Source organism: Coregonus clupeaformis, chromosome 36, assembly GCF_020615455.1.
Source record: "Coregonus clupeaformis isolate EN_2021a chromosome 36, ASM2061545v1, whole genome shotgun sequence".
Lineage (NCBI taxonomy): Eukaryota > Metazoa > Chordata > Actinopteri > Salmoniformes > Salmonidae > Coregonus > Coregonus clupeaformis.
The window spans coordinates 38,186,534-38,213,841 of record NC_059227.1 but is presented as its reverse complement, the minus strand read 5'-3'; the positions used below and the strand labels follow the sequence as shown (position 1 = coordinate 38,213,841).

The 27,308-nt window shown below is 41.1% G+C and overlaps 1 protein-coding gene across 2 annotated transcripts; it reads right to left on the bottom strand.

Moving 5' to 3' along the window:
• Nucleotides 1-752: 752 nt before the first annotated feature.
• Nucleotides 753-26,454, bottom strand: LOC121552165 (tyrosine-protein kinase SRK2). 2 transcript variants are annotated; one of them, XM_045211410.1, is made up of 8 exons: nucleotides 25,811-26,454; nucleotides 22,519-22,640; nucleotides 16,488-16,651; nucleotides 15,286-15,454; nucleotides 8,357-8,515; nucleotides 2,957-3,138; nucleotides 2,584-2,749; nucleotides 753-2,245 (listed from the first exon to the last, which is right to left on the bottom strand). In XM_045211410.1, exons 1-8 carry the CDS (start codon nucleotides 26,185-26,187, stop codon nucleotides 2,037-2,039), a joined length of 1,548 nt encoding a protein of 515 aa, XP_045067345.1. In that variant the 5' UTR covers nucleotides 26,188-26,454; the 3' UTR covers nucleotides 753-2,036. The 2 variants fall into 2 exon arrangements, with proteins under 2 accessions (XP_045067345.1, XP_045067346.1); XM_045211411.1 differs by having other exon boundaries at nucleotides 2,083-2,199.
• Nucleotides 26,455-27,308: the final 854 nt, after the last annotated feature.

The following is a 27,308-nucleotide window of genomic DNA, read 5'->3' as shown; positions in this document are numbered from 1 at the left end:
TACTTGTTCTCCCCACTGTATATATATATATATATATATCCCACCTGCTGTAACTATATGATACCATAACATGGTATTCATTTAAAAAGCCATATGAATATCATACAGTTTCACAAACAGCAATCTATGGAACAGGATATTCATGAGGAGTCAGAGGTCACAGGGGTCACTGTGGCAATGACAGCGCATGTGTCCCAAATGGCACCATATTCCCTATATAGTGCACTACTTTTGACCAGAGCCTGTACACTATATAGGGAATAAGGTGCCATTTGGAATGCACACAGCATCTATGAGGCTTCCGGCAGCCCTAATTTTTATGCAGGGCACACACACACACACACACACACACACACACACACACACACACACACACACACACACACACACACACACACACACACACACACACACACACACACACACACACACACACACACACACACACACGGGTGACAGCTTTGATCAAATTAATATATACAAACTGGGATTTCAGCATAAACGCCGTTAGGACTACCGGAAACCTGTTATATTATGGAGAGCTATTTAGTATTCTTTAATGGCTTGGTTTAGTTATAGCTAGGTTAACAAATAACTAATGTGCCATCTTTAAACTGATTTCATGTCATAGCAAGGCAATGGCAGAGTTATGAACAGTTCTAAGCCCTAGGAGAATGTTAGCACCATCATGTGGTCAGTATGGTAAATTACACGAGGAATCAGGTTGAAATGACCATCGCTTTGGATTAGAACTTTAAAACAATTTATTAGACAACAGAAATTATCACAGAGGATTCAGTGACCCTTGACCAAATCAGTTGGCAACATATGTTATCAAATAATTCTAAATGATTATTAACAAAATAAAGAAAGCTTTTCAGAACAAGGGATGGCACACAATGATGTTACTGTATATTCATAGTATTAAGTAGACTCACCACAGATTAATAAAAATGAAATGGCTATACTTAAATTATTATTATTATGCATCAAACATGACATTAAATTAATCTTACAATGAACAAAATGAAGGAAATAATTTCATTTTTCTGATCAAGTGTACACTTTCACACAGATTACGACCAATTATTAGACATTTTTTAAAACATTGCAAAAAATGATCAGAACAAGCCATAACAAACAAGCACTTGTACAATTCCGGTCTCATCAAATAAGTGCAGTGTCAAAACAGTCAATGATCCATAAATCCAATTCTGTCCAGTCAGAATCATATCTACTATTTATGTGAATATATTCTAACTACATCATCCTCTCATTCCTAGGTGTGTGTATTGATGCGTGTTCAGTGATAATAGACCACTCACCATGCTTCAGAGAACTCAAATGCTTCTTAGTGAACATGACTCAAGCACATCTTTACAGGAGACTCCTGATGAATACTTGGCAGCCAACCAGTGTAGTGGAAGAATGCCTGCTATACAGAGTGACACACAGAACCGGTTCACCTGGCTTGATAGCTCAGTCAGGCTCACCTGAGAACAGCAGTTGTTATGCAAGCCTAACCAGGCCATGGACAGGGTTTTGACTTCGTCAAGTGTGTCTAGTGAGTTTAGCTGGATATGAGATGTCACTCTCAGTATAACCCATTTAAAAAGTGCATTAAGTTGGCAAACAAATCACAACTAGTGAGAGTGTCAAACAGTTACAATAGAGGATTCCCCATCGTAGTCACGACAACGATATACGAGCAGCCAAATAAAACCTCCACATACAATATTTTCTTATCAAACCGTTTGTTGTCACACGTGTTCGACCGCATAATATAATCCTAATAAATAGATATCCAACCATAATGTGATCAGGAAGTGGATGGTTCAACTGTGGTAAAATCAATAGTAACTGTATTCTAGATACTAATTGTTGGGAGTATGAAATGGTATTTATCTTAGGCATATGATTATATTACCTGTGACAGTGGACATACTGTACATTCCTCTGCTGACTCTTTCTACGAGTATGAGCAGAGCATCATTGAACACTCTAAACAATACAACACAGTACAGTGTAGTACAGTACTAGTAACGGTTGGCGTCATCATAAGCGGTCACATCCAGGTCAAAGAATTCCTCCAGCTTCCACTGCAGGGTTTCGAAGGTCGGTCTGTCACTCTCATTCTCCTTCCAGCAGTCAGACATGATCTCATACATCACCTTGGGACATTGTGGTGGGCTGGGCATCCTGTAACCAGTGAGCACACGTTGGACCACCTGGTAGTTGGTCATGGCTGGAACAGTAACAGAAGGGATAATTATTATGATACTGATGTAACATAGTAACACAATGAAACCTAGGCCATGTAAAAACATACACTAGTACTGCTACAGTACATGTTGGATCAGTCTAGGCTGGATACACTCTCTTGACAATCAACTGCAATGGCTGGTTGCATGTAAGTTGTACCAGGTGATGAACGGGTGCCAGATGTATTTTTAACTGTTAACCAGAGGTCACGCTCCTCACTCACAACATTCCATGGTAGTAAATTACAGGATTAACACTGACTGACTGATTTAATAAGCTTTCCTAACAAGGGATGAATATGTTATTATGAATAGGTCTTACTTGGATAGGGCATCTGACCGAAGGTCATGATTTCATACAGCAGAATGCCGAAGGACCACACGTCAGACTTGATGGTGAACTTGCTGCCATGGATGGCTTCAGGGGCGGTCCATTTCACAGGGAACTTAGTGCCCTCTTTGGCTTCATACACATTCTCACTCTCCATCTAAAATGGCAAATAAATATGAACATATGAATCTTCACTGGGCTTTAAAGAGTAGAATTAATCATTTGTGGACTTACTACAGTTTAGTGTCATGTCTTCGAAAGAGAGAACTTGAGACTGGTCTTGAGTAACATCTTAGTGCTGAAAGACATAACCAGTCTCAAGTACCTCTTCTTGTTTTTCTTAGAAAAAGAAAGAGATTCCCACCATGAAGACTCTGGCGAGGCCGAAGTCAGCCACCTTGCAGACATTGTTCTCTCCCACCAGAACGTTGCGAGCTGCCAGGTCTCTGTGGATGTAGTTCTGCTGCTCCAGGTAGGCCATCCCAGAAGCCACCTGGGCAGCAATCTCTATCTGCTCCGAGATGCCAAGCATCACACCCATGTCCTCTGTGGAAGAGGGAAGGAAAGGACCAGGATGAGAAAAAGATGAGTGCTATAGTAAAATGGTATAGTACAATGTCTATATGTTTTTGACCTGAATAAGCATGCAAAAGTATGACCATGCGATTCCTTGTAAATATTTCCGAAGTTCCCAAAAAATGTGTTAGTAAATGTCTGAATGTGTGTGCGACTTTGAGTCAAGACTTTGCCAGTGTGTAAGGGCATCTGGTGAAATATGGGGGATGCAATGCAGACGGTCTCAGGGCCACCAACATCAATTTCACATGACCGCCTCAATAGGTGACCATCACTCTGACAGGCAATGTTACTGCATCTTTCACGCAATGGCACAGCACGTCATGCGAGTGGACATCAGATAATCTTAGTAGCAATGCAACTGGTAAATATAGATGGAATTCAATGCACTCGTTTAGAGCAATGATGAAATGCACGTGATTACGTAGCAATAGTGTTAGACACCATTAGAATCACAATCATGCTAAACCACAAAGGTAACCATTTTGTGGTGTAGCATAGCTAAAGGAGAGGAGATGACACAATGCAGGTTGCTTGGATAATCTCCTTCCCATTTTACACGTCGCTAGTCCATGGCATCCCTTTTGTGTGGCCGTAATGCACCTTTAAAAAATCCATGCCGTTTGCGGCCAGTGACCGTTATGCCCTTCTCCCTGAGAGCTGCGCGCTCCATCACGTGATCGGGACTTTCTCACAGGCTACAAGTGAACACAGACACATCGGGGACGCAACTGCGTGCGTCCTTATCAAATTCCAAGGTGCATATTGAAGATATTGGAAGAACTGTCCACATTTACTTTTCGTCAGCCAACAAGATGAGTAGGCCTAACAAACAGCAAAAGCACTAGCCTATGTCAATCTACTATCCCCCATATTACAAAGGTCGACCTATTCTATTCTGTGCGAGAAATAAATATTCCAAACATAGTCTGGGACAGTTGTGGGATGCGATAGATCCCAAATTAATACAACCACTAGCATCAAAACATTTTTTTATGCAATGTGGCTGACGCGACAGATCAGAACGTTTAGCTTAAAATGCTGATACACTATTAGGCTATTTCTTCACATTCTAAGCGCAGCAATGCGCACATGGTAGTAAGCTATAAGCGCAAATGTTCCATTAGCGGGAAAACACCATTATCAATAGTGACCGCAAATGTGATTATACATGTAATGCTTTTATTATAAAGGTGCATTTTCATGGTGAAAATGATCTTCCCCAAACTTGAAACTCATGCTCTGCTTATGTATGCCAGTTTGGCTCTACACCCCTTGTAAAGCGGATTAATGTGCTTAATTTTAAGAAGTTATTTGGCCACTTTAGTTGTGGTACAAACCTTATTAAAACATATAGGCCTATGGGCTAGGCTACATGAGGTGTGCGACTATGATTCGAAAAAGTCAAGAGAAAAAAAGGCATTGTTTCTTATGCTGGCGATAATATAGAATTCACAAGTGATAGGCTAATATTGTCACCCATCAGACTATTCTTGATTTAATATTGTCTTTACATACAGTGGGGAAAAAAAGTATTTAGTCAGCCACCAATTGTGCAAGTTCTCCCACTTAAAAAGATGAGGCCTGTAATTTTCATCATAGGTACACGTCAACTATGACAGACAAAATGAGAAGAAAAAAATCCATAAGATCACATTGTAGGATTTGTAATGAATTTATTTGCAAATTATGGTGGAAAATAAGTACTTGGTCAATAACAAAAGTTTCTCAATACTTTGTTATATACCCTTTGTTGGCAATGACACAGGTCAAACGTTTTCTGTAAGTCTTCACACGGTTTTCACACACTGTTGCTGGTATTTTGGCCCATTCCTCCATGCAGATCTCCTCTAGAGCAGTGATGTTTTGGGGCTGTCGCTGGGCAACACGGACTTTCAACTCCCTCCAAAGATTTTCTATGGGGTTGAGATCTGGAGACTGGCTAGGCCACTCCAGGACCTTGAAATGCTTCTTACGAAGCCACTCCTTCGTTGCCCGGGCGGTGTGTTTGGGATCATTGTCATGCTGAAAGACCCAGCCACGTTTCATTTTCAATGCCCTTGCTGATGGAAGGAGGTTTTCACTCAAAATCTCACGATACATGGCCCCATTCATTCTTTCCTTTACACGGATCAGTCGTCCTGGTCCCTTTGCAGAAAAACAGCCCCAAAGCATGATGTTTCCACCCCCATGCTTCACAGTAGGTATGGTGTTCTTTGGATGCAACTCAGCATTCTTTGTCCTCCAAACACGACGAGTTGAGTTTTTACCAAAAAGTTCTATTTTGGTTTCATCTGACCATATGACATTCTCCCAATCCTCTTCTGGATCATCCAAATGCACTCTAGCAAACTTCAGACGGGCCTGGACATGTACTGGATTAAGCAGGGGGACACGTCTGGCACTGCAGGATTTGAGTCCCTGGCGGCGTAGTGTGTTACTGATGGTAGGCTTTGTTACTTTGGTCCCAGCTCTCTGCTGGTCATTCACTAGGTCCCCCGTGTGGTTCTGGGATTTTTGCTCACCGTTCTTGTGATCATTTTGACCCCCACGGGGTGAGATCTTGCGTGGAGCCCCAGATCGAGGGAGATTATCAGTGGTCTTGTATGTCTTAAATTTCCTAATAATTGCTCCCACAGTTGATTTCTTCAAACCAAGCTGCTTACCTATTGCAGATTCAGTCTTCCCAGCCTGGTGCAGGTCTACAATTTTGTTTCTGGTGTCCTTTGACAGCTCTTTGGTCTTGGCCATAGTGGAGTTTGGAGTGTGACTGTTTGAGGTTGTGGACAGGTGTCTTTTATACTGATAACAAGTTCAAACAGGTGCCATTAATACAGGTAACGAGTGGAGGACAGAGGAGCCTCTTAAAGAAGAAGTTACAGGTCTGTGAGAGCCAGAAATCTTGCTTGTTTGTAGGTGACCAAATCCTTATTTTCCACCATAATTTGCAAATAAATTCATTAAAAATCCTACAATGTGATTTTCAGGATTTTTTTTTCTCAATTTGTCTGTCATAGTTGACGTGTACCTATGATGAAAATTACAGGCCTCTCTCATCTTTTTAAGTGGGAGAACTTGCACAATTGGTGGCTGACTAAATACTTTTTTCCCCCCACTGTATACTAAATTATACACTGTGTGCACAACTATTAGGCAAGTCAGTATTTTGACCATATCATAATTATTATGCATATTTCCCAACACCAAGCTGTATAAACTGGAATGCTTATTGGATTTAAGCATATCAGGTGATGTGTATTTGTGTAATGAGGGAGGGTGTGGCCTAAGGAGATCAACACCTTATATCAAGGTGTGTGTAATTATTAGGCAGCTTCTTTTCCTCAGGCAAAATGGGCCAAAAAAGAGATTTACTGACTCTGAAAAGTCAAAAATTGTCTTTGAGGGATGCAGCACTCTTGATATTGCTAAGCTATTGGGGCGTGTTTGTAGAATACACTTTCTTCAAGCAGTGGTACAGGAAAAAGTCTGCATCTTTCAAGAAGACCCATGATTTTTATGCAGGAAAATGCTCCATCGCATGCATCGAGGTACTCCACTGCGTGGCTTGCCAGTAAAGGCCTTAAAGATGAAAGAATAATGACATGGCCCCCTTCCTCACCTGACCTAAACCCTATTGAGAACTTGTGGTCCCTTCTTAAACGGTCGACTTACGGTGAAGGAAAACAGTACACCTCTCTGACCAGTGTCTGGGAGGCTGTGGTTGCTGCTGCACAAAAACTTGATCGTAAACAGATCAAGAAACTGAGACTCCATGGATGGAAGGCGTATGACTGTTATTGAAAAGAAGGGATGCCTATATTGGTCACAGATTATTATTTTTTTATGTCAGAAATGTTTTTGTAAATGTTGAGTTGTTTGTTTATTATTCTCACTTTAACAGATGAAAATAAACAAGTGAGATGGGGAACTTTTCGTTTTTCATTTAGTTGCATAATAATTCTGCACACTAATAGTTGCCCAATAATTGTGCACACATAGATATTCTCCAAAGAAAGCCAAAACATCACTTTTACTTTCTTAAATATTCAGGTTTGAGGTTTATTAACATTTTGGATTGACCGAGCACTGTAGTTGTTCAATAATACAATTAATCCTCAAACATACAACTTGCTTAATAATTGTGCACACAGTGTATATGTGTGAAATTTGTTTTGATTTAGAATGGACCATTATCATGCACCTGTCTCGAAACAGGGGCAGCGGAAAAAATAAATGTAATCTATGCACTTAAATAGCGAATGGAGGACGCTTTTCCAATAGTTAATTTTCATGCCAGCCAGGTAGGCTATACTCCTGTTATAAAGTGAAGCAATGTGCTTAATATTAGGAAAGTTGAGAAATAAATATAGTAGGCCGAGGTTTTCTCGCGCAATTGCATAGCCTATTGAAATATTGCGCAACATGAGCTCATGGACTCTCATGAAGTGTTTGATTAGATTTTCGAAAACATTAGCATTGATGTCAGAGTGATTAGAGGGACAATAGAGTGCCGAGTACCAGGCAGTTAAGCAAGTTTGGTAGGCTACTAATGACCATCAGCAGCATCAGAGCTTGGGGAAGCCTAATTACCGTGACTAAACGGTCACGTGGAATTTGATTGCCTTCATGACTCGTGACCGCCGGTGTGGCGGTAATACGGTCACCGCAACAGCCCTACTCATGGATACCATTTGTATGTCTCTGTGTCGATTATGAAGGAAGTTAGAGGTAGTTTTGTGAGCCAATGCTAACTAGCGTTAGCAAAATGACTGGAAGTCTATGGGTATTTACTAGTATGCTAGCAGATACCCATAGACTTCCAGTCATTGCACTAACGCTAGTTAGCAACTTCTTTAAAAACGCAGATACATACAAATGGTATCCACAAGTTCATCTGACTCCGGGGAAGTAGATAAAGGGCCACATTGCCAAAATCCTGAAGTATCCCTATAAGAGGGAGCAAATTTTTTATTTATTTTTAACTTGTTGCCAAACTTTCACTTCATATCAAACTTTCCCCTAATACACATCAACATGTTATACAAGTTAAACTTCTGCACCTTATTTCAACTATTGCTACAGTAGGCACATTGAGATGGTGTTCTAATCTAAACATCCCATTAAAAAGGAAGGTGCAGAGGTCTTGTACGTGGGTAGGTTATAATGCAATACAACAGTGTGTTCTTACTCTGGAGGTACTCCAGCAGACTGCCATTCTTCATGAGCTCTGTGATGATGTAGATGGGTTCCTCCACAGTACACACAGCGTAGAGCTGGATCAGTTTGGGGTGCCGGAGTTTCTTCATGATCTGGGCCTCCTGTAGGAAGTCCTTAGCATCCATGGAGCCTAGGAGAATAACATGTACATGTTGAGTTGTAATGCACACTAACACCAGCTGGAATTGTATTTTACCTGCACTGTGACAGAGACATTGTTTAAATAAATAAAGTGCCTTCAGAAAGTATTCATACCCCTTGACTTATTCCACATTTTGTTGCGTTACAGCCTGAATTCCAAAAATGGATTAAATTGATTTTTTGGACATATCTAATTTACATAAGTACTCAAGCCCCTGAGTCAATGCATGTTATAATCCAATTACAGCTGTGAGTCTTTCTGGGTAAGTCTCTTAAGAGCTTTCCACACCTGGATTGTGCAACATTTGCCCATTAATCTTTACCAAATTGGATGTTAATCATTGCTAGACAACTATTTTCAGGTCTTGCCATATATTATCAAGTAGATTTTGCCAGAGCTTAGCTCTATTCCGTTAATTTTTTATCCAGAAAAACTCCCCAGTCCTTAACGATTACAAGGATACCCACAACACGATGCAGCCGCCACTATGCTTGAAAATATGGAGAGTAGTACTCAATAATGGGTTGTATTGGATTTGCCCCAAACTTAACACTTTGTATTCAAGACAAAAAGTTAATTGCTTTGCCACATTTTTTGCAGCATTACCTTAGTGCCTTGTTGCAAACAGGTGCATATTTTAGAATATTTTTTATTCTGTACAGGCTTCCTTCTTTTCACTCTGTCAATTAAGTTAGTATTGTGAAGTAACTACAATGACGTTGATTCATCCTCAGTTTCCTACTATGACAGCCATGAAACTATGTAACTGTTTTAAAGTCACAATTAGCCTCATGGTGAAATCCCTGAGTGGTTTCCTTCCTCTCCGGCAACTGAGTTAGGAAGGACGGCTGTATCTTTGTAGTTACTGGGTGTATTGATACACCATACAAAGTGTAATTAATAACTTCACCATTCTCAAAGGGATATTCAGTGTCTGCTTTTTCCTACCCATCTACCAATATGTGCCCTTTGCGAGGCATTGGAAAACCTCCTTGGTCTTTTTGGTTTTAAATTCACTGCTCGACTGAGGGACCTTACAGACACTGTATGTGTGGGGTACAGAGATGCGGTAGTCATTGTCTCCTGAGTGGCGCAGTGGTCTAAGGCACTGCATCGCAGTGCTAGCTGTGCCACTAGAGATCCTGGTTCGAATCCAGGCTCTGTCGTAGCCGGCCGTGACCGGGAGACCCATGGGGCGGCGCGCAATTGGCCCAGCGTCGTCCAGGGTAGGGGAGGGAATGGCCGGCAGGGATGTAGCTCAGTTGATAGAGCATGGCGTTTGCAACGCCAGGGTTGTGGGTTCGATTCCCACAGGGGGTATGAAAAATAATAATAATAATGTAAGTCGCTCTGGATAAGAGCGTCTGCTAAATGACGTAAATGTAATTCAAAATTCATATTAAACACTATTATTTCACACAGAGTGAGTCCATGCAACTTATTATGTGACTTTAGCACATTTTTACTCCTGAACTTATTAAGGCTTGCCATAATAACTGACTCAAGACATTTCAGCTTTTCATTTGTAATACATTTGTAAATATAAAAAAACATAATTCCACATTGATGTTATGGGGTATTGTACGTAGGCCAGTGACCCAAAAAAATCTACATGTAATACATACATTCAGGCTGTAACAACAAAATGTGGAAAAAGTCAAGGGGTGTGAATACTTTCTAAAGGCACTGTGTATGTATGCATGCATGTACAGTTGAAGTCGGAAGTTTACATACACTTAGGTAGCAGTCATTAAAACTCGTTTTTCAACCACTCCACAAATGTCTTGTTAACAAACTATAGTTTTGGCAAGTCGGTTAGGACATCTACTTTGTGCATGACACAAGTAATTTTTCCAACAATTGTTTACAGACAGATTATTTCACTTATCAGAAGTTTAAATACACCAAGTTGACTGTACCTTTAAACAGCTTGGAAAATTCCAGAAAATGATGTCATGGCTTTAGAAGATTCTAATAGGCTAATTGACATAATTTGAGTCAATTGGAGGTGTACCTGTGGATGTATTTCAAGGCCTACCTTCAAACTCAGTGCCTCTTTGCTTGACATCATGGGAAAATCAAAAGAAATCACCCAAGACCTCAGAAAAAAAAATTGTAGACCTCCACAAGTCTGGTTCATCCTTGGGAGCAATTTCCAAACGCCTGAAGGTACCACGTTCATCTGTACAAACAATAGTATGCAAGTATAAACATCATGGGACCACGCAGCCGTCATACCGCTCAGGAAGGAGACGCGTTCTGTCTCCTAGAGATGAACGTACTTTGATGCGATAAGTGCAAATCAATCCCAGAACAACAGCAAAGGACCTTGTGAAGATGCTGGAGGAAACAGGTACGAAAGTATCTATATCCACAGTAAAACGAGTCCTATATCGACATAACCTGAAAGGCCGCTCAGCAAGGAAGAAGCCACTGTTCCAAAACCGCCGTAAAAAAGCCAGACTACGGTCTGCAACTGCACATGGGGACAAAGATCATACTTTTTGGAGAAATGTCCTCTGGTCTGATGAAACAAAAATATAACTGTTTGGCCATAATGACCATCGTTATGTTTGGAGGAAAAAGGGGAGTGGCTTGCAAGCCGAAGAACACCATCCCAACCGTGAACCACGGGGGTGGAAGCATCATACTGTGGGGGTGCTTTGCTGCAGGAGGGACTGGTGCACTTCACAAAATAGATGGCATCATGAGGAAGGAAAATTATGTGGATATATTGAAGCAACATCTCAAGACATCAGTCAGGAAGTTAAAGCATGGTCGCAAATGGGTCTTCCAAATGGACAATGACCCCAAGCATACTTCCAAAGTTGTGGCAAAATGGCTTAAGGACAACAAAGTCAAGGTATTGGAGTGGCCATCACAAAGCCCTGACCTCAATCCTATAGAGAACTTGTGGGCAGAACTGAAAAAGCGTTTGCGAGCAAGGAGGCCTACAAACCTGACTCAGTTACACCAGCTCTGTCAGGAGGAAGGGGCCAAAATTCACCCAACTTATTGTGGGAAGCTTGTGGAAGGCTACCCGAAACATTTGACCCAAGTTAAACAATTTAAAAGCAATGCTACCAAATACTAATTGAGTGTATGTAAACTTCTGACCCACTGGGAATGTGATGAAAGAAATAAAAGCAGAAATAAATCACTCTACTATTATTCTGACATTTCACATTCTTAAAATAAAGTGGTGATCCTAACTGACCTAAGACAGGGAATTTTTACTAGTATTAACTGTATGTACAGTTGAAGTCAGAAGTTTACATACACCTTAGCCAATTACATTTAAACTCAGTTTTTCACAATTCCTGACATTTAATCCTAGTAAGAATTCCCTGTTTTAGGTCAGTTAGGATCACCACTTTATTTTTATATATATATATATATATATATATATATATATATATATATATATATATATATATATATATATATATACACACATACATATATACACTGCTCAAAAAAATAAAAGGGAACACTTAAACAACACAATGTAACTCCAAGTCAATCACACTTCTGTGAAATCAAACTGTCCACTTAGGAAGCAACTCTGACAATAAATTTCACATGCTGTTGTGCAAATGGAATAGACAACAGGTGGAAATTATAGGCAATTAACAAGACACCCCCAATAAAGGACTAGTTTTGCAGGTGGTGACCACAGACCACTTCTCAGTTCCTATGCTTCCTGGCTGATGTTTTGGTCACTTTTGAATGCTGGCGGTGCTTTCACTCTAGTGGTAGCATGAGACGGAGTCTACAACCCACACAAGTGGCTCAGGTAGTGCAGCTCATCCAGGATGGCACATCAATGCGAGCTGTGGCAAGAAGGTTTGCTGTGTCTGTCAGCGTAGTGTCCAGAGCATGGAGGCGCTACCAAGAGACAGGCCAGTACATCAGGAGACGTGGAGGAGGCCGTAGAGGGCAACAACCCAGCAGCAGGACTGCTACCTCCGCCTTTGTGCAAGGAGGAGCAGGAGGAGCACTGCCAGAGCCCTGCAAAATGACCTCCAGCAGGCCACAAATGTGCATGTGTCTGCTCAAACGATCAGAAACAGACTCCATGAGGGTGGTATGAGGGCCCGACGTCCACAGGTGGGGGTTGTGCTTACAGCCCAACACCGTGCAGGACGTTTGGCATTTGCCAGAGAACACCAATATTGGCAAATTCGCCACTGGCGCCATGTGCTCTTCACAGATGAAAGCAGGTTCACACTGAGCACGTGACAGACGTGACAGAGTCTGGAGACGCCGTGGAGAACGTTCTGCTGCCTGCAACATCCTCCAGCATGACCGGTTTGGCGGTGGGTCAGTCATGGTGTGGGGTGGCTCCATGTGCTCGCCAGAGGTAGCCTGACTGCCATTAGGTACCGAGATGAGATCCTCAGACCCCTTGTGAGACCATATGCTGGTGCGGTTGGCCCTGGGTTCCTCCTAATGCAAGACAATGCTAGACCTCATGTGGCTGGAGTGTGTCAGCAGTTCCTGCAAGAGGAAGGCATTGATGCTATGGACTGGCCCGCCCATTCCCCAGACCTGAATCCAATTGAGCACATCTGGGACATCATGTCTCGCTCCATCCACCAACGCCACGTTGCACCACAGACTGTCCAGGAGTTGGCGGATGCTTTAGTCCAGGTCTGGGAGGAGATCCCTCAGGAGACCATCCGCCACCTCATCAGGAGCATGCCCAGGCGTTGTAGGGAGGTTATACAGGCACATGGAGGCCACACACACTACTGAGCCTCATTTTGACTTGTTTTAAGGACATTACATCAAAGTTGGATCAGCCTGTAGTGTGGTTTTCCACTTTAATTTTGAGGGTGACTCCAAATCCAGACCTCCATGGGTTGATACATTTGATTTCCATTGATAATTTTTGTGTGATTTTGTTGTCAGCACATTCAACTATGTAAAGAAAAAAGTATTTAATAAGATTATTTCATTCATTCAGATCTAGGATGTGTTATTTTAGTGTTCCCTTTATTTTTTTGAGCAGTATATATATATATATATATACAGTGGGGAAAAAAAGTATTTAGTCAGCCACCAATTGTGCAAGTTCTCCCACTTAAAAAGATGAGAGAGGCCTGTAATTTTCATCATAGGTACACGTCAACTATGACAGACAAAATGAGAAAAAAAATCCAGAAAATCACATTGTAGGATTTTTAATGAATTTATTTGCAAATTATGGTGGAAAATAAGTATTTGGTCAATAACAAAAGTTTCTCAATACTTTGTTATATACCCTTTGTTGGCAATGACACAGGTCAAACGTTTTCTGTAAGTCTTCACAAGGTTTTCAAACACTGGTGCTGGTATTTTGGCCCATTCCTCCATGCAGATCTCCTCTAGAGCAGTGATGTTTTGGGGCTGTCGCTGGGCAACACGGACTTTCAACTCCCTCCAAAGATTTTCTATGGGGTTGAGATCTGGAGACTGGCTAGGCCACTCCAGGACCTTGAAATGCTTCTTACGATGCCACTCCTTCGTTGCCCGGGTGGTGTGTTTGGGATCATTGTCATGCTGAAAGACCCAGCCATGTTTCATCTTCAATGCCCTTGCTGATGGAAGGAGGTTTTCACTCAAAATCTCACGATACATGGCCCCATTCATTCTTTCCTTTACACGGATCAGTCGTCCTGGTCCCCTTTGCAGAAAAACAGCCCCAAAGCATGATGTTTCCACCCCCATGCTTCACAGTAGGTATGGTGTTCTTTGGATGCAACTCAGCATTCTTTGTCCTCCAAACACGACGAGTTGAGTTTTTACCCAAAAGTTCTATTTTGGTTTCATCTGACCATATGACATTCTCCCAATCCTCTTCTGGATCATCCAAATGCACTCTAGCAAACTTCAGATGGGCCTGGACATATACTGGCTTAAGCAGGGGGACATGTCTGGCACTGCAGGATTTGAGTCCCTGGCGGCGTAGTGTGTTACTGATGGTAGGCTTTGTTACTTTGGTCCCAGCTCTCTGCAGGTCATTCACTAGGTCCCCCCGTGTGGTTCTGGGATTTTTGCTCACCGTTCTTGTGATCATTTTGACCCCACGGGGTGAGATCTTGCGTGGAGCCCCAGATCGAGGGAGATTATCAGTGGTCTTGTATGTCTTCCATTTCCTAATAATTGCTCCCACAGTTGATTTCTTCAAACCAAGCTGCTTACCTATTGCAGATTCAGTCTTCCCAGCCTGGTGCAGGTCTACAATTTTGTTTCTGGTGTCCTTTGACAGCTCTTTGGTCTTGGCCATAGTGGAGTTTGGAGTGTGACTGTTTGAGGTTGTGGACAGGTGTCTTTTATACTGATAACAAGTTCAAACAGGTGCCATTAATACAGGTAACGAGTGGAGGACAGAGGAGCCTCTTAAAGAAGAAGTTACAGGGCTGTGAGTGCCAGAAATCTTGCTTGTTTGTAGGTGACCAAATACTTATTTTCCACCATAATTTGCAAATAAATTCATAAAAAATTCTACAATGTGATTTTCTGGATTTTTTTTCCTCAATTTGTCTGTTATAGTTGACGTGTACCTATGATGAAAATTACAGGCCTCTCTCATCGTTTTAAGTTGGAGAACTTCACAATTGGTGGCTGACTAAATACTTTTCCCCCCCACTGTGTGTGTGTGTGTGTGTGTGTGTGTGTGTACATATATATATATGATAGAAGTAAATCATGGATTTGAAATAAAGTGATTTTCTGGGTTTGAATCCAGTGTTTGTGCGAAACAGGCTATTTACCATGTTTCAGGGTCTTCACTGCTACTGCAGTGGTATCGTTCCAGATGCCTTCATAGACTTCTCCAAATTGTCCAGCGCCCAGTTTATTCAGCAGTTTGACAGACGTCCGGTCAATCTCCCAGTGGTCGGCTGTGTTGTAGGACAGACCGTGGGTTTGAGGAGCCTCCGTCTGACAGGAGAGAGATACAACATTAACAGACCATAAGAAGAGCCAGAATAGACCTGACAAACTGTCCTCTCCATATTTCAGGAAAACCACATTACTGTTGTTCTATTGTCCTTTGTGAACAGTTTATTAGGTACACCACATTCACGACTGAGTCAAGTGGCCTGCTGTATAAAGCAGGCAGACGGGCATCGAGTTACTGTTCGATTGAACATTAGAAACGGGCAAAATGAGTTCCTGAGCGTGATATGATCGTCGGTGCCAGGCGGGCCGGATCCAATATCTCAAAGCCGGCCTGGGATTTCCGCGCACCACAGTGTCTAGGGTTTACCGATAATGGTGTGACAAACGAAAAACATCCACAAAAAGAAAAAGAATGCCGCAGTACAACAGTGGTGTGCAGAACAGCATCTCGGGACGCACAACTCGTCAATCCTTGTCAAGGATCGGCTATTGCAACAGACAACCAACACCGGGCTCTACTACTATCAGCTAAAAACAAGAAGAACCGGTTCCAGTGGGCACGCAATCACCAACACTTGACAATTGAGGAATGGAAAAATATTGCCTGGAACATGACAGCGAGTTCAGTTTACTTGAGTAGCCTGCGCAGCCCACAGACCTCAACCCAATAAAGGATCTTTGGGAGGAAATGGAACGGGGTGTTCGCAGCATGAATGTACCACTGTCCAATCTACTGCAACTGTGTGATGCTATCGCATCAGCATGGACCTGTGGAACGTTTCCAACACCTAGTAGAATGCCCGAAGAATTCAGGCTGTTCTGGAGGCAAAGTGGGGTCCGACCCAGTACTAGATGGGTGTACCTAATCAACTGGCCAGTGAGTGTACATGGTTGACACTGAAAATTATCAGGCTAATGCATTAGGCCCAATATTTGAAGAGGGTTTCTGTCAACTAGATATCTTTATCAAATTTGCCAGACAATGTTTTGGTTCATGAATTCAGATCAAAAGGGTCACTAAACAAATATGCTTTATCACAATCACATGATTGTTAACAAAGAATGTAAATACCTTTTTACATGGTTCAAGCAGACGCACACAGAGACCATCCTCCAGTTTTGAATAGTGTTCCACTAACTCCCTCAGAGTCAGAAAGCTCCTGGACCTTGACACATAGTAGCCTCCAGTGTCCAGCTTCCTTACTTTGTAGTGCTTCACTTTGTCCCTGTCCAATACTGAAAGATACATCCAAAAGCATAAGGGCACAATACTGAAACGAGAGAATGATGACAGTAAAATCAACCATGACCATGCAAATCTGTACCGAATTGTAAATGAATGGGGAAAGTACCATTTTGAAATCTGTGCACAGTACATGGCCATTATGACATAAATTACTTATCCCTGGGCTGCCCACATTAAAACATTATTTTGGGTGATTTGACTGAACTTACGTATTTTGTCTAGACATTCAAACATTACATAATTAATGTACTATTATAAACAGTGATGGGGAAAACATTAAATAGACAGTTACATGTCGCAATATTATTATTGGACTATATTATATAGATACTTTGACTCCAAGTATCAATCTGTATAAAATATATACGTAGCGTTAGTCTGCTGTACCTGTGCCAAAACTCTGGTATTTTTCATCCTATATCTTTTTTTCCATCTTTTTAAATAGTGAGCCAACATGTTTTCAGCACTTTTATTTCCATGATCAAAACTCATTTTCTCATACTCCCTCGTCTCATTACAGCAGACAGCAGACAGTGCCTTCAGAAAGTATTCACACCCCTTCACATTTTCCACATTTTGTTGTGTTACAGCCTGAATTTAAAAATTGATTAACTAGATTTTGTTGGGTGGGGGGGTCACTGACCTATACACAATACCCCATAATGTCAATGTTGAATTCTTTTTTAAATGTTTACAAATTAATAAAAAATGAAAAGCTGAAATGTCTTCAAACAATAAGTATTCAACCCCTTTGTTATAGCAAGCGTAAATGAGTTCAGAAGTAACATTTTGCTTAACAAGTCACATAACAAGTTGCATGGACTCACTGTGCAATAATAGTGCTTAACATGATTTTCAAATGACTACCTCATCTCTGTATTCCACACATAGAATTATCTGTAAGGTCCCTCAGTCGAGCAGTGAATTTTAAACACAGATTCAACCACAAAGACCAGAGAGGTTTTCCAATGCCTCACAAAGAAGGGCACCCATTGGTAGATGGATCAAAAATTTATAATAATAAAAAATAATAATACAGATCCACGCGTCCTTCCCAACTCTGTTGCCGGATAGGAAGGAAACCGCTCAGGGATTTCACAATGGGCCAATGGTACCTTTAAAACAGTTACAGAGATTCATGGCTGTGATAGCAGAACATTGAGGATGGATCAACAACACTGTAGTTACTTCACAACAGTAACCTAATTGACAGAGTGAAAAGAAGGAAGCCTGTACAGAATACAAATATTCTAAAACATGCATCCTGTTTGCAACCAAGGCACTAAAGTAATACTGCAACAAATGTGACACAGCAATTAACTTTTGGCCCTGAATACAAAGTGTTATGTTTGCGACATGTCCAATACAACACATTACTGAGTACCACTCTCCATATTTTCAAGCATAGTGGTGACTGCATCATGTTATGGGTATGCTTGTACACGTTAAGGACTTTGAAATTTTTCAGGATAAAAAAAAAAGAAACGGAATGGAGGTAAGCACAGGCAAAATCCTCGAGGAAAACCTGGTTCAGTCTGCTTTCCACCAGACACTGGGAGAGGAATTCACCTTTCAGCAGGACAATAACCTAAAAAACAAGGCCAAATCTACACTGGAGTTGTTTACCAAGAAGACAGTGAATGTTCCTGAGTGGCAGAGTTACAGTTTTGACTTAAATCTACTTGAAAATCTATGGCAAGACCTGAAAATGGTTGTCAATGATTAACAATAAATTTGACAGAGCTTGAAGAATTTTGAAAGGATTAATGTGCAAATGTTGCACAATCCAGGTGTGGAAAGCTCTTAGAGACTTACCTAGAAAGACTCATCGCTCCCAAAGGTGATTCTACAAAGTATTCACTAAGGGATGTGAATACCTACGTTAAATGAGATATTTCTGTATTTCATTTTAAATAAATGTAAAACAAATCCTAAAAACATGTTTTCACTTTGTCATTATGGTTTATTGTATGTAAATGGTGAGAGAAAAAACAAACAATTTAATCAATTTGGAAATCAGGCTGTAACAACAAAATGTGGAATAAGTCAAGGGGTATGAATACTTTCTGAAGGCTCTGTAGTGAGCAATGTTTGGAACATCAAATCGCAATATACACTACCAGTCAAAAGTTTGGACACACCTACTCATTCAAGGGTTTTTCTTTATTTTTACATTATAGAATAATAGTGAAGACATCAAAACTATGAAATAACACATATGGAATCATGTATTTGAGATTTTTCAAATAGCCACCCTTTGCCTTGATGACAGCTTTGCACACACTTGGCATTCTCTCAACCAGCTTCTCCTGGAATGCTTTTCCAACATTCTTGAAGGAGTTTCCACATAAGCTGAGCACTTGTTGGCTGCTTTTCCTTCACTCTGTGGTCCGACTCATCCAAAACAATCTCAATTGGGTTGAGGTCAGGGGATTGTGGAGGCAAGGTCATCTGATGCAGCACTCCATCACTCTCCTTCTTGGTAAAATATCCCTTACACAGCCTGGAGGTGTGTTGGGCCATTGTCCTGTTGAAAAACAAATCATAGTCCCACTAAGCCCAAACCAGATGGGATGGTGTATCGCTGCAGAATACTGTGGTAGCCATGCTGGTTAAGTGTGCCTTGAATTCTAAATAAATCACAGACAGTGTTACCAGCAAAGCACCCCCACACCATAACACCTCCTCCTCCATGCTTTATGGTGGGAAATACACATGCGGAGATCATCCGTTCACCCACACCACGTCTCACAAAGACACAGCGGTTGGAGCCAAATATACACCGGTCTAATGTCCATTGCTCGTGTTTCTTGGCCCAAACAGGTCTCCTCTTCTTATTGGTGTCCTTTAGTAGTGGTTTCTTTGCAGCAATTCGACCATGAAGGCCTGATTCACACAGTCCCCTCAGAACAGTTTGATGTTGAGATGTGTCTGTTACTTGAACTCTGTGAAGCATTTATTTGGGCTACAATTTAAGAGGCTGGTAACTCTAATGAACTTATCCTCTGCAGCAGAGGTGACTCTGGATCTTCCTTTCCTGTGGTGCTTCTCATGAGAGCCAGTTTCATCACAGCGCTTGATGGTTTTTGCAACTGAAGTTGAAGAAACTTTCAAAGTTCTTGACATTTTCCGGATTGACTGACCTTCATGTCTTAAAGTAATGATGGGACTGTCGTTTCTCTTTGCTTATTTGAGCTGTTCTTGCCATAATATGGACTTGGTCTTTTACCAAATAGGGCTATCTTCTGTATACCACCCCCCCTTGTCACAACACAACTGATTGGCTCAAATGCATTAAGAAGATAAGAAAATCCACAAATTAACTTTTAAGAAGGCACACCTGTTAATTGAAATGCATTCCAGGTGACTACCTCATGAAGCTGGTTGAGAGAATGCCAAGGGTGTGAAAAGCTGTCATCAAGGCAAAGGGTGGCTATTTGAACAATCTCAAATATAAAATATATTTTGATTTGTTTAACACTTTTTTGGTTACTACATGATTCCATATGTGTTATTTCATAGTTTTGATGTCTTCACTATTATTCTACAATGTAGAAAATAGTAAAAATAAAGAAAAACCCTTGAATGAGTAGGTGTGTCCAAACTTTTGACTGGTACTGTATATATAAATCAATCAATTTGGGAGAATCGCAATACATATCGTATCGGCACCTAAGTGTCGCCCCTGGCAATTCCCAGCCCAAATTATATTATGTACAGTACGGAGGTAGATAGCAACACAATTCTACTTTCCTGTAATCAGGTTGCTATAATATTATTGCTTCTGTGGAGACTAAGTTCACAGCCAACTGTTCATGTATAAACAAGGGACTTTTTCCTTCAGGCTGACAGGGTACGGCCAGCCAGACTCATGTGAGAGCAGAGGTCTATTTTTTTAACTTTAAGACCTTGAACCTTCAATCACTTCAGTGGACTATGAGAAACTGTGATCTACACAGAGCAAAGTGGGGATTGTTCAGGAATGAGGAAACGGCTTGTGTTTTTTGTGCATCGAGTTCCCTTCTCATACCAGTAACACACGGAAATAGATTGATCACAATAAAACCACAAAATACATTCCTGAACAATAAAGCTACAGTGGGGAAAAAAAGTATTTAGTCAGCCACCAATTGTGCAAGTTCTCCCACTTAAAAAGATGAGAGAGGCCTGTAATTTTCATCATAGGTACACGTCAACTATGACAGACAAAATGAGAAAAAAAAATCCAGAAAATCACATTGTAGGATTTTTAATGAATTTATTTGCAAATTATGGTGGAAAATAAGTATTTGGTCACCTACAAACAAGCAAGATTTCTGGCTCTCACAGACCTGTAACTTCTTCTTTAAGAGGCTCCTCTGTCCTCCACTCGTTACCTGTATTAATGGCACCTGTTTGAACTTGTTATCAGTATAAAAGACACCTGTCCACAACCTCAAACAGTCACACTCCAAACTCCACTATGGCCAAGACCAAAGAGCTGTCAAAGGACACCAGAAACAAAATTGTAGACCTGCACCAGGCTGGGAAGACTGAATCTGCAATAGGTAAGCAGCTTGGTTTGAAGAAATCAATTGTGGGAGCAATTATTAGGAAATGGAAGACATACAAGACCACTGATAATCTCCCTCGATCTGGGGCTCCACGCAAGATCTCACCCTGTGGGGTCAAAATGATCACAAGAACGGTGAGCAAAAATCCCAGAACCACACGGGGGGACCTAGTGAATGACCTGCAGAGAGCTGGGACCAAAGTAACAAAGCCTACCATCAGTAACACACTACGCCGCCAGGGACTCAAATCCTGCAGTGCCAGACGTGTCCCCCTGCTTAAGCCAGTACATGACCAGGCCCGTCTGAAGTTTGCTAGAGTGCATTTGGATGATCCAGAAGAGGATTGGGAGAATGTCATATGGTCAGATGAAACCAAAATAGAACTTTTTTGGTAAAAACTCAACTCGTCGTGTTTGGAGGACAAAGAATGCTGAGTTGCATTCAAAGAACACCATACCTACTGTGAAGCATGGGGGTGGAAACATCATGCTTTGGGGCTGTTTTTCTGCAAAGGGACCAGGACGACTGATCCGTGTAAAGGAAAGAATGAATGGGGCCATGTATCGTGAGATTTTGAGTGAAAACCTCCTTCCATCAGCAAGGGCATTGAAGATGAAATGTGGCTGGGTTTTTCAGCATGACAATGATACCAAACACACCGCCCGGGCAACGAAGGAGTGGCTTCGTAAGAAGCATTTCAAGGACCTGGAGTGGCCTAGCCAGTCTCCAGATCTCAACCCCATAGAAAATCTTTGAAGGGAGTTGAAAGTCTGTGTTGCCCAGCAACAGCCACAAAACATCACTGCTCTAGAGGAGATCTGCATGGAGGAATGGGCCAAAATACCAGCAACAGTGTGTGAAAACCGTGTGAAGACTTACAGAAAACGTTTGACCTGTGTCATTGCCAACAAAGGGTACATAACAAAGTATTGAGAAACTTTTGTTATTGACCAAATACTTATTTTCCACCATAATTTGCAAATAATTTCATAAAAATTCCTACAATGTGATTTTCTGGATTTTTTTTTCCTCATTTTGTCTGTCATAGTTGACGTGTACCTATGATGAAAATTACAGGCCTCTCTCATCTTTTTAAGTGGGAGAACTTGCACAATTGGTGGCTGACTAAATACTTTTTTCCCCACTGTAAGTCACAAAAAATAGACAAACATTACAAAGTAATTCTAAACCTGATAGCAGCATTGTGAGTATATTGATCAGTGTACATCTTTGGTAGTATATTTGGTGTGACCTATAGTCTCTTGCAGATGTGACAAGTTCAAGAACATGACGCTGAGATTTACCTGAGAGTGAGAGCTCTCCTTTCTGACTCTCACAGTGTCTGATGAGGAAGGCTCCATGCTGGTTCCCCTCAGACAGAAGCAGCTTCTCAGCATCCAGTCTCTTGGTGTCTGCAAAGTACCATCTGTATAGCAGAACAGGGGAAACAACTCAACAACAGCATCATCATAGATATTCACTGTCACTGCACACTGACATGTAGTTGGTGGGTAGCTACATTAAGGTGAACAGCTTAGGGTTTTTACCATTACAGACCAATGAGTCGTTTCATGTCATTTTAGCAAGCCATGACCCCCCGCCCCCCTGCCGCCTCAATGTTAAAGGGATAGTTCACACAAATTCCAAAATTACATTGGTTTCCTTACCCTGTAAGCAGTCTATGGACAAAGTATGACAGCAACCCATGCTTTGGTTTTGTTTACCTGGCACCTATATTAGCATTGACATGCTTCATATCCAAATCATCTATAAGTAACATCATTGAGTTACACAATCAAGTTTTAGATACTTTAGGATGATGAAGTGTGAACATGCTAATATTAGGTGGCATTGACTTGGATGTGCCACAAATGCTAAAATGTTAGCATTTGAAACAGTGGCCAACAAAACCAAAGCATGGGTTGCTGTCATAACTTGTGGATAGACTGGAAACCAATGTAATTTTGTAATTTGGGTGAACTATCCCTTTAACATTGGGGGGGCGCTTCAGAACAATCTGAGATGGTAGGGGTCTTCAAACTTTATTTAACCTAATAGCAGAAACAGCCCCATCTAGTGGTCAGAAGCTGTTAATTTCAGGATGTAGGATGGGACATAAACATAACTTAAATTACTAATTTCACTGAAAGAAAAAAATGCTAATTCACTGGGAATACATTACATTGGAAGAAGAAACAATACTCCGAGCCGCAGCTCCATACTACTTGTCAGACACAGAGAACTGATACTATATACTCGTTGAGGTGGGATTGGCGTGGGGTGTGGGAGGTCCGTGGGTGGCTTGTGACCATTCCTTTGGATTCCTCATGTATAACTCATCGTTAGAAAAAGGTTTGGTCAAAATGGGATGTAAGGTACTACATTTATTGAACATTATATGAATCCTATAAATTAAAATGGCCAATGTGGATGTAATCAATCAGCTTAAAGGCCCAGTCCTGTCAAAACTGTGACTTTCCTGTGTTATATATATATATATATATATTTCCACACTATGGAGGTTGGAATAATACTGCGAAATTGATGGTTATGCTCTTTCTTGTGTAAGAGTAGAGTATCAATCATATTGATGATTATGCTCTTTCTTGTGTAAGAGCTGTTTGAAAAGACTGCCTGAAATTTCAGCCCGTTTTGGTGGGAGGGAGTTTTGGCCTGCCTGGTGACATCACCAGGCGGTAAATTAGTTAATAGATCAATAAGAAAGAAAGTTCCATACCTCTTCCAATAAGCTAGTTTTCAGTTTTCCCCTCCCCATCAGACAGTCCTAGCAAGATTATTGGTTGAGAAATTGCTCTTTGCTAAAACAATTTACAATATGAATTGGAACAATCACAGTAAGGTACTTCATTGTTACCCAGAAATGATTTGATATTGAGATAAAAACGGCTGTATTGGACCCCAATATGATTGATACCGAACTCTACTCTATCCATCCGCTAATCAAGTTAAATCAGGTTACGTACACTGTATATGAGCCACTCTCTGTGATACTTCAGTGAAACTACTCCTGATTACCAAGACAAAAACCTCTCAAGAATTTTTCCAGTCAGAGACCGTGAAGAAAACTGGAAAAACGTGACCGCAGCTGAACGGAAAGCAGTTTCATGGGGAAGATCAACAGGATAAGACGACATCATGGGTGAGTACTGACGTCGTTCAGCCAAGAGTATTGATGTCGTTCAAAAGATGGACCCCTAATTTCCATAAGAAACATTTTGCTTAGAATTTTTTAGTCTCAAAGGCATTGATAAATTGAGGAATAGGATATGGTAAGACACATTATTTTCCTCTTGAAAAGCTCATTTAGTTATGAATGGTACCTGTTCCATTCTTCCAAAGCGTCAACAAAACATTGACCTTGACCAAGAAACCCACAGAGTGTTTGGTTTCGACAAAGTGACGTTTTACTCTCTGTCATGTCATGCCAAGTGCAATTGCCTTGCTAAACCAGTTTCTTTCTGTATTTAGCAGGTACATTTGTATGGTGTTTTGATGCTACACACAGTTGTAGACACAGCTACATGTACAATTAATATTTTTAGGGTTGGACCGCTGCATTCTACAACTGTGTGTTTTAGGGTTGGACCGCTGCATGTATTTTCCTCTGTGATCTGGGGAATGATTAACTATTATTATCGTTTGTACTTCCTGGTCATTGACAATCATTAACCAGTTTGACCAACCACTTAGGTCTACACACATGCAACGGCACCAATAGTGTGGCATTTGCCTATTGATCAAATCTGTTTTCAATATCTAAAGTAGGCCTGCATTAAACTAAACTAGTGCTTTGCCATTTTCAAAACAATGACATTACTGTAGCCTATGTCAACAGTTGGTTAGTCGTGTATCATGTGTTTGTTAGAGAGCAGTCACCCAAATCTGAGGCCTCATCTAAAACTAGATTATATGAATCCATAAAGCACCAACATCATTGACTCATCATATTCCACTACGGCGTAAAATGTGTAATTCTGGCCTTAGCAATTATTTCAATTGGCATAATAAACACACACCAGAATGTACCAAGGCTATCTAGATTCTAGAACATGCTCATTCTCATAAACTGTGAATGTATGCAAATATTTGCCAAATCCATCTTGGAATGGTCCCGTGGTCTAAGGGATAACAACAGGTCAGTTATGATGGTTAATCAAATAACCACAACAGAAGCTGCACCTCTAGGATAGTGTCCCCTTCTAAAATTATGGTAACGTGATCAGTGGGTTCAGGGGTAAATAAGCCGCTCTGGGACATGCATCTAGTCTGTGTGGGAGTCTATGGCAATACTGTTTTTACTCTGGCCACAAGTAACCCAATATCCATGATAAGTAAAGGTTATTTAGTGATGTAGACAGAATTTGAATAGGCTACCCTATAATTGAAGAATGATCAAATGTACTTTTCTGTAGCCTATTCAGTTGTCTTCACTTCGTTGAATGAAGCCACAGAAACACCATCATTCTTCAAACTTTACCTGTTGCTGCTCTAGTCTAGTATAACTACTACAGCATGTCAACCATTTCAACAGAATAATTCATCCAGGGTATCATTTTGTGAATGTAGGCTACTTACGGCTCAGCATCAAGACTCTCCACAGGTGCCACATAATTGGCTGGAATGTAACCTTTCTTGGCAGCTGAAATTCCAGTGAGCGCTTTTGCGTACCACCAATCGCCAGCACTTTTTTCCAAAGCTTCTAACTTGTCCCCAGTATTGAAGCTCAAGTCCTCCTCCGTTCGGGCGGTATAATCATAGAGAGCGATATAAACGTATCCCGGGTTCTCAGGGGGTATAGGTGGCAAAGCCCTGTTTTTGGGATCCTTCGCGTGATCATTTATAATCACCACGATTTCTCTCTTTTCAGTCCCAGACTCTGAATCTGACGGTGGTTTATTAAAACACGGGAAAACAGTCTGACAACACAAAAAGCACTTTTCTCGAATTTCCATTGTGAAGACTCCCGGGTAATCGCACTAAATCATTTTGTGATAAAATAAAATGTAAAAGTTCCCTTTTAGCGCTCATATTCCATTGCGGTTAGAATGAATTTTTCACATCATGGATTGGATCCTAGAAAGTTTGACTCGTTCCCCAAACACTTGTCAAACCTGGTCTTTGGACTGGAATACAATTTAGAGCACAGAAACACACACTAGCAGTAAAATAAATTGATTTATTGCCGGAGGCCGAGTCAGTGTTTCCTGGTTACTTTTATGTCTCGTTCACCTGGTTCTCGAATATGGTGTAATTCGGGGCGTTTCTTGATGTGGGTGTTCCCTGAAATCAGTAAACGCCCATTGATACCTGCCATTGGTCAGTTCCGGTGTTATGACGACTGATGGTTTCTCGACACAGATGAGGTGCATTCAGTTCGCTTGAACGTTTGCTACGTTGCGGAACGCTTTGTACTGGACTACACGTTTCCCCAAAACGTTCTTGAACAGACTCTGAGGTACGTTAGTTCCCGTTTGGTGGGTGTGGCTTGAAGCAATGAGTGACGTTTTTAATGGGCAGTGGCCATGCTGACAGCGATCCCCAACCCCTCTCAGTTTTTCAACTGGTCGTTCAGTACAGCACCGTTTCTGTTCAAATGTATTTGTCTTTGTATTTATTAGGGATCCTTCCTGGGGTCCAAACACATTAAGGCACTTACATCACACATAAAACAAAATATAAAACAGTACATCATATAACATTATTACACCACTACATATCTACAATACCAAATGGATAATACCACCATGCAACAATATTACAATGTACGTGTGTAGAGTGCGCGTGCTAGCGTTTGTGTGCTTATGCATGTGTTTGTACCTGTGTGTTCCAGAACGTAAAAACGTACTGAACGCAGCCCTGATTTGTTTACATAGCAGGTTAGGATAACTAACATGGCAGGTTAGGAGACTGAGGTTAAGGTTAGGAAAACGGTTAGGGTTAGCCTTAGCTACAATGCTACAGTTTAAAAAATAAATGACTATTTATTTATTTAATATTGCAGATAGATTGTAGCTCTATCAATGTAATTGTCTGCATAATTTCCAATCCCCAAAATAAAATAAAAAAAATATAT

What these genes read in the sequence shown, in the direction of transcription:
- LOC121552165 (XM_045211410.1), bottom strand. Translation starts at nt 26,187, where the DNA reads ATGGAAATTCGAGAAAAGTGCTTTTTGTGTTGTCAGACTGTTTTCCCG. An exon ending in AGTGAAGACCCTGAAACATG is followed by an intron (nt 8,516 to 15,285) that starts GTAAATAGCCTG and finishes TTATTCTCCTAG; the next exon opens with GCTCCATGGATGCTAAGGAC. An exon ending in TCTGCTGGAGTACCTCCAGA is followed by an intron (nt 3,139 to 8,356) that starts GTAAGAACACAC and finishes CCTCTTCCACAG; the next exon opens with AGGACATGGGTGTGATGCTT.